Consider the following 7,903-nt stretch of genomic DNA (forward strand, 5'->3'; position numbering starts at 1 on the left):
TACCATTGAGAGAAAAAATAACTGTATTTAAATACTTACAAAAAAAAAAAAAGGAAACAGGAGAGTTTTAAACTTAAATCCAGTTCCCAAAGGGGGTTGGGAAAGAAAGAAAAGCAATTCTATGAACGCTGCCTTTATAATGAACAATTGGAAGTTTCACTAGACTAATTTGACAGAAATTTTTCCTCATTTAAACAACATTACAAAAGTCCTGCATTATAAAATAGGGTAGAATAAATCAGTGTAATCAATAAAACTATACAACAATACAAATTACATATCTTCTGAGTGGGCAGTTTATTCTCTCTCTTTGCAGTCATGACTACAACATGCTCACTAAAAACAACTAAAACTGCCCAAACTATTGCTTAGTTTGTTTTGTTTTTAAAAAAAGGGTGCAATTTTATTGTATATACAACCAATTTACTGGTAATACCTTGGCTTATCGCAAGGTTCTGACAAAATGTTTGTCTAGGCTTTTTTCCCTTCACTGTGAAGCACTGAAAGCTGCTATTTTTTTTTCTTTTTTTTTTTTCCTTTTTTCTTTCTTTTAGTGCACATATGTCATAATAAAGTAATGCCCAGCTAAGTGCTATAGGGGAAGGCAAAGTATGCTGGCTGGCTATAGGAAGTGACACCATATACTGACAATCACACCATACAACAGCGCCAAACGACTATTCAACCACTTATCAGACACATATGAAAATCCAAAATGTTTTATTTTATTTTTTTTTCCTTAAATAGAGATAACCAGTAAACAATTTTCAGAACTTGGAAGTTTAAAAACGTGCATATAAAAATGGGCATTATATACTTTTTATTGAACGTGGATTGACTGCAGTCTGCTAAGAAAAATGGGTGTGGGAGCTGAAGAAAAAGGAAGTTGTCTTTTTTTTTTTTTTAAGGCTTGCTTGTGAAAGGAACAGTTGTAAAAACAAAATTGCTTGAAGCAGGGTCAGCTTAGTGCTTCACAGTTTGACTGCTTCTCTAAGAGGAGCCCTTCCTGCGCACGTGCATTCAAAAAAATCACAAAAAAAGTACAAAGACAAACACCTAAAACACACTGCGTCAAGTGCAGCACCGACTTTGGTCAAATAAAAAAAATAAAAGAAAAAATTAATAATCGCTAAGCTTTTCTACACGATATAAGCAGGTATTGCATATTTTCATATATCTGGGGGAGGGAATAAAGGAAGACTCCAAATAAATTGTAAAATGCAGCAACATCCAAAATACTGATATTCTAAGCATCTACAGATCTCAGAATAGCACTGCCACTGACCACAGAGGACAATAAAGACTACTCCTATCTGCGGAACAACTAACTTTCTATTTAGTTCTAGATGTTGAAACTGACGATGGCTGACATAAAAGTCACATTTACAAAAAGTGTCTCCAAATGCTTGACTAGGGAAAAACCCCTTTCAATAGAGGAGCGTGTGCAACAATTCCACAAATAATCGCTATCCAGGGCAAGGCACATTGATATGGAATTTTTGTCTTCGTGCAAATTAAGGAAAAAAAACAAAACAAAACAACATTGTTTCGGGGGGAAAGATGAGGAGCAAAGTGTCTTCCCAAGAATCTCAGTTACTTGATTGTATAGGACAGTAGTAGAACCCTTCTGAAGGGCTGAAAACATAGTTTAAAGGCAAGTGCCTAGAGTAGGGATTACAATATTGTGTCTTAATGCACTCTACTTTATCCTACATTAACTATATAAAAATTAGTTACTAACACTAGAACATGCAGAGACTTTCTCTGATCAGCAGTGTTTGCCAACCAGAACGTATATATATGTATAGTATAGGAAACCTTCTTGAAGTTGCATGGGAAGCAAAGGGGTGCTTCGCTGTCTGGTAGAAAAATCACTTGCACTTTTTTTTTTTGTTATTTTTTTGTGGTATTTTGTGGTTTTTTTTTTTACATAAGATACAGGACATTTGGGGGTGCAAACTTTGTTTTCCCTAACAAGTACCCTTGATCTGAATGGGCACCAGCATTTGTGTCAGTATTGGTTTCATTATTATTATTATTATTATTTTTTTTTCCCATAGCCCAGTTCAGGGGCGCAAAGGTCTTTAAAATTTCTGGACAATCTCTGGTACAATGAAGCATCTGATAACTGATAAATCCTATGTTGCCGGATACATGTAAAAATTTTCAGAATTGGCATAATCCATTATAGTGACTTCTAGCTTATAAAATTAACAGATACCATGACTTCATTTTAGTTATGTGCTTTGATAACAGAAAATAATTAATTAGCATTTAATGTAGTTAACGTATTGTGGTAAAAGCACCATTAGATTTGTTTTTTGTTTTTTTTTTTAAATTTTCCTTCAGTTTTAAAGGGATACAAGTTTAACAATAAAAAACATAAAAAGCAAAAATAGCTCCCCTTTTTCTTGCAAGGCTATTTTTTACCCCAATAATTTAGAGTCCTGGGGTGGAAGGACTTGAAAAACAAAAATAGAATTTTCAACAATCTCTATCTTACAAAGATATTTAGCTATCCAATGAAATTGCACTTTACTCAATTCAAAATTCGATTGTTTTGATTGATTCCTGTCAGTTTCTGTCAAAACAGACCATCTTCCCCATTTCCATGTGAATTTGTGTGTCATTATTGAAATTGTTGAAAAAAAATGTTTTTTTTTTGTTTTTTTTTTTTAAATGTAAGTGCAGCATTTCAAAACTTTTAAAAAACTGAATAGTAGTAGTAGTAGTTTGCCATTTTCGGAAGTGTTCTGCAATGTGAGTGGATTCACTGTCCTTGCGGGCCATGTTATACATTTAACTGCTGACTGCTGAACCAAACCGAACTAAAAGAAAAAATAAAAAAGGAACATAACTGCATTTTCTTTTTCCAATATGTTACAGAAAAACATTGCCCTTTGACTGTCCCGTAAGTTCTATATTGCAGATCTCAGCTACTACAAAAGATTTAGTTCTCCATGTGCCTCCTGGTTGCTCAGGGAGGCTCACACCTGTATGGGTAAACTCATGAAATACTGTGAAACAGCCAGGCTCTGTAAGGAAAGTGTGTTACGACGGAAGTCAGTGAGCCAGGGTAGACCTCCTCTAGCCACACCACCAAATGCTCACGCTACCACGAAAACACTTCAAAGGTTACAAAGCCTAACCATTTCCAGCACCATATGAGAAAATTCCAACAGTCCCTAAAGTAGTTAAAAAAAAAAATCCCAAAAGGTTATGGCCTTTGCTGTTTGACCATAATGCTTGCTGTTCCATGTACAAGTTGATTTGATTCTCCCCTTCCACTGACAGTGAAGTTGTAACCGCGCTGGGTGGAGGATGCGTCCATGTTACAGAGTTGAGAAGGGGTCAGGTGGTCTGTCTGGTGGATGGTGGGACGCTGCAACTTTTATCCCAGGTACCAGGACTGGAAGACAAAAGGAAAAATGCAATGAGAGGTACAATTTAGAAAATGACATATTTAGAAGTTGTCCTTCCAACGGTGAAAACAGGATCAATGTTAGGGATAAGGTGTGTGTGTGGGGGGCAGGCGGGAGTGGTGGGAGGTTCATTGGGAAAAGTGAAGGAATGATCAACAGTAGTAAATCTTGAGACATTGAAACTGATCTCACTCCTCTAATATTGAAATTCAGTGTTTTCATTGGGGTTTGCTAATGTTCTCAGTGGGTCTTACAAAATAAAGTATGTATGTCCACTTGAAATACATATACAGATTCTGTAGTCTGGTGGGGACAGATACAGGAGCGCAGGAAACTTGACCATCTTGCTTTTCATTGAATCCTCAGTGCCTAGCCCAGTGCCTGGGATAGAAGGTTCTCAACAAAGTGGAGCTGAATGAATGGAGAATGGGTAAGGGGAGAGGTTTTATGTATATGTGTACTGTGATGATTTTCACTACATCTCCTTTTCCATGAAATGTAGACACTATAGATGTTGCTGTGACAGTCTCTTAACAGGCACAGATGATCAATAATGATAGAAGAATAAATGGAGGTACAGTGGAAAAAATGCTGTACCAAGAATCATGAGTGATTTTGGAGAAGTCATAGCATCTCTCTTATACCTAGTTTCCTCATATGTGCATGAGGTAGATTTGATGATATAAAATACTCCTTTCAGCTCAATATATTAAAAAATGACATAGAATGATCAAGTGGTATCAAGGTTTCACCCTGTTAGCTACAACGATGTCCCAAGGGACAAAAATGAGGCCACTGCATAACCCTCATTCGTATTTTTGTTCCTTCCACATGCCTGCTGGGCCCAGTTACCAGTTACCTTTTCCTTTCATAAATCTTAGGTGATTAGTTTTGGGCAATATAGTCTGGTTATATATCACTTTATATGCTGGCATTTCTTTTCTGTTAGTTAAACAAAGTGACCAATTATGGTCTGATATCAGAGTCAATTTCTCAAGTGAAATAAAAAAGTATATGGCTGTTGCCAACTTTTCTCTAGAGATATCCTGCCAAATTCACCACATTTATCATTATTCACAGAAAAATCATCAACTTCTAGCAAAAGTGAATGCTTCTCAAATCTAAGTTGACAGTATCAGAAAGGGTTACATTTGGGTTGATTCAGTCAGATGAAGGCTCATTCGTATCCAAAAGATTCAATTAGGTAAAGTAAGGACTCATTTGATCCTGGGGATAAATGGCGAAGTGATAGCTACATGGAGGTTGGTATAAGATTTCCTGGTCACACAAGCTACCTTTGATTTCCAGGGGACTTGAAAAAAACCTAAACCTAAACCGAAAAACTACTCATCCTGTATACTTTTCGAGGTTATTCTTTGACCACAGGCTTTGAGGAACACAATAAAAAGCCTCTTGTGTCCTGAAAGGAAATCATCCTGGCAAACACACATGGCCTAAATCTAACTGGACAAAAGAAAGAAGACGGGGAAAAGAAAGAGGGGAGGCCAACTCCAAACTGAACTTTTAGTAGGCTCCCCTATGAGCTGACTCCGATCCACGTTCGAGCTGAGTTCTCTCTTTAACAAAACAGTCTCAAACTTTGGGTGCGGTGAATAATGCTTACAATTTCTGTCCTCATACTTTCTAAATCAGTTGTGAAATTCTGGACTTCTTAAATCTGATACTGTGTAGTAGTTCTTGAAGCAAACTCCTGGGACCCAGTGAGTCAGCAGGGGGAGCAGTTTTCCATACCACCGTTTCTGGACACAACCTCAGCGCACTACAAAAATCTGCAGTGCCTCTGCACTTCTCTTAAAAAGCAAAGCAAAAAAAAAAAGTTTCTTCACACATCTTACTATTCAGTGTGTGCCTTGCCGACAAGGTTACCCCAGAGCAGCTCTGTAATCCTTCACTGAAATAGGCTTTATTGATTGCTCTGGTCTATTGTTCTCTTTTCAAGTCCCCCAAGTTCAAGTTCATCCTGGTGTTACATCATGTCTGGTTGCTATGAGCAACCAGACAGACCCAGACGTGACTATCATTAGCAAGAAACCCTCCGCTCTCCTCCCACCAACCTTCCAGTGGCTCTGACGTAGCAGGCCCACTGCAAACACATTGAAGTATTTATTCTGCCTAATTTATGACCTACACAGCAAGCAAGACCCCCACTCCAAAAACCAACACTGTTGTATATTTAATTAATCTGTCTTTCTCTGGCACTTGGGAAAGTTAGACAAAGGACTAATTATTGTGTTTCACTCTCCACACTTTTCTTTTTGGGGGGGTGAATATTTGCATGGGAAAGAAAACTACAAGGCCCAGCATCGGGCCCCCTCCCCTTTTTCTTTTTGCCCTATTGACATTTCATGAAATACTTTAGCTGCTTAAGGGAATTAGAAAAAAAAAATGCGATGTGAATGTTACTCCTTCTGAGTTGGTATTCAGTAACACAAATCAACTCATGACATGTTTAAATTTAAATGCTAACCACACACTCTCAGAGTTACTTTAAAGGTTAGTTTTTAATCAATAGAAGTTGCTGACTCTGAGTTTTTGAGCTGCGCACTGCAGCTCTTGGGCTTTTGTCTAACGTTAAAGCTTTCAAACTCTTTTTTTTTTTTCCTTGAGATGATTTTAGCAATGATTTGCAGACACAGAAGGCTATTGTGCTCTGACCAGCAACATGTCAATAGAGGAGCGAGTTGCCCTGTGGTGGGGTGTCAATATGACTCCTGAAGGCTTGGGTTGGGGGTCTTTAATAACCCGTGAAAAAAACTTAATTAACCCTTTCAGGCCCCAACCAAAACCTATTCTTAAACTTTTTCACTCCTGTAATTTGACCATTAGTACTATTTCAACATCACACTAATCTTCATGACAATTAACCCAGCTACTTGACCAGGCTTTCCAGAATAGGAAGTCAGTCGGTTAGGGGAACCACACAGGGAATTTTTTTTTTTTAATGTGGTCTCTTTGATTAAATCATTTATTTGCAGAGATAGCAGATAAACAGTTACAATAATAATAAAAACGCATCTACTTGACCAAATTTTCTCATGATCAGTTTGTAGCTGAAGATGCTCCTGATTCTGTTACGATGCGCGAGCTGGTCGCATATTTACAAGCCACTCGATGTCTGTAAGCTTCCACAAACTACTAATAACATCAAATGGACACGACGATCTTTGGAAAACCCCATTTTTTTCTCTTGTGACATTTTCTTATACAATCCATTATGCAAGTAGTGCAAGTTTCAAAACATTACTTGAAGAACAAATTTTGAGCATTTTCTTCTTGGGTCATACAAGAAAAATATAAAAGAAATCTGAGATGGTTCAATTGTTGGGGTTGAGCAGCAAATCACTGGAAAAATGTTGCCACATTAAACAAAATTCATTTATGGAGGGTCAAAAAATTGTCTTCAGCCATTTATTGACATAAGCTTATGTTTTCATATGGTTTCTGCCTTCCTACTTTACAGCCCCTTCATCTAACCTACGTATCCAGATGGACTACAAAGGGATCTCTCTGTCCCTTATCCGCAGTGAGTTCCAGTATTACCATACAATATAGGATGATGTTATCTTGATACATTTACATTAAGGAAGTAAACACAGAGCTTTGATCTATTTTTTCCTCAGGAACCTTCAGCTATCATAGTTTTGGAGGTCCATAAATCCATACTCCCACAAAGGCTCTAGTTAAGCAAAATTACTCTGTTAAAGTCACAATTTCTACAGTTTGGGATGTGCTGGGGGGAGGAATAGGGGTAATTGTCCTCTCTCAGTGTTCAAGGTGAAACATCAAAAGAAATCTGCAGTCCAGGACCGAGCCCAGCTTTCCTTCTCTCCAGTCAAATGAAGAAGTAATCTCATCAGGTCGGAAAGTGCTGACTAAGGATTTAATAAAGTGCCTGCAGATGTGGCGTCTCTAAGGTATTCAACTCATGTAATGCAAAACAGCTCCACACTGAATGTGCTTATAAAATTTCATTTAACCATTGCAGCTCGACTTTTTTTTTTTTCACCGTTCTCTAAGGAATTTTATCACACTTCCCACCCCTTAATTTACAGCTCCATGAAAGTTCAAATCCCATTCTGCCAGGGTTCTGGAATCCTCACAGTAGTCAGGTTTTATGAACTATAAACAATATCTATCCGGCCGCATCCTCAACAGGAGGCCTGAAATAGCAGCAGGTCCCTCTGACAGTGGCAGTCACTTTCCTTTCTTAGACCTCATGGAGAGCAGTTAGGAAACTGAGGCTAGTTTCCAAACTTTGGTCATGAGGCTGCTGAAGACAGAGTTGACGAAGGCTCAACTCCTTAGTAACAACACAGATTCTAATGTGAATAACAGGTTTTAAAAAGGCCTTTTAGAAACGCTTCACTAAGAGGGCCGGATGTATATTTTAGCAACAAAAGGAAATAGAAGTCTGTTTGAGATAGCTATATTGTACTTTAACCAAAAAAAAAAAAAAAAAA

The 7,903-nt window shown here is 37.7% G+C and overlaps 1 protein-coding gene across 6 annotated transcripts in view; it reads right to left on the reverse strand.

Moving 5' to 3' along the window:
* Positions 1–703: 703 nt before the first annotated feature.
* Positions 704–7,903, reverse strand: part of NFIA (nuclear factor I A) — a 382,454-nt gene continuing 375,254 nt past the window's right edge. For all 6 annotated transcript variants that reach the window (XM_019655489.1, XM_019655493.1, XM_019655491.1 and 3 more), the window contains one exon: positions 704–3,409. In XM_019655489.1, the coding sequence (XP_019511034.1) occupies positions 3,392–3,409 (18 nt within the window). In that variant the 3' untranslated portion in view covers positions 704–3,391. The remainder of the gene's footprint in view (positions 3,410–7,903) is intronic.

Source organism: Hipposideros armiger, unplaced genomic scaffold (assembly GCF_001890085.2).
Source record: "Hipposideros armiger isolate ML-2016 unplaced genomic scaffold, ASM189008v1 scaffold_240, whole genome shotgun sequence".
NCBI lineage: Eukaryota > Metazoa > Chordata > Mammalia > Chiroptera > Hipposideridae > Hipposideros > Hipposideros armiger.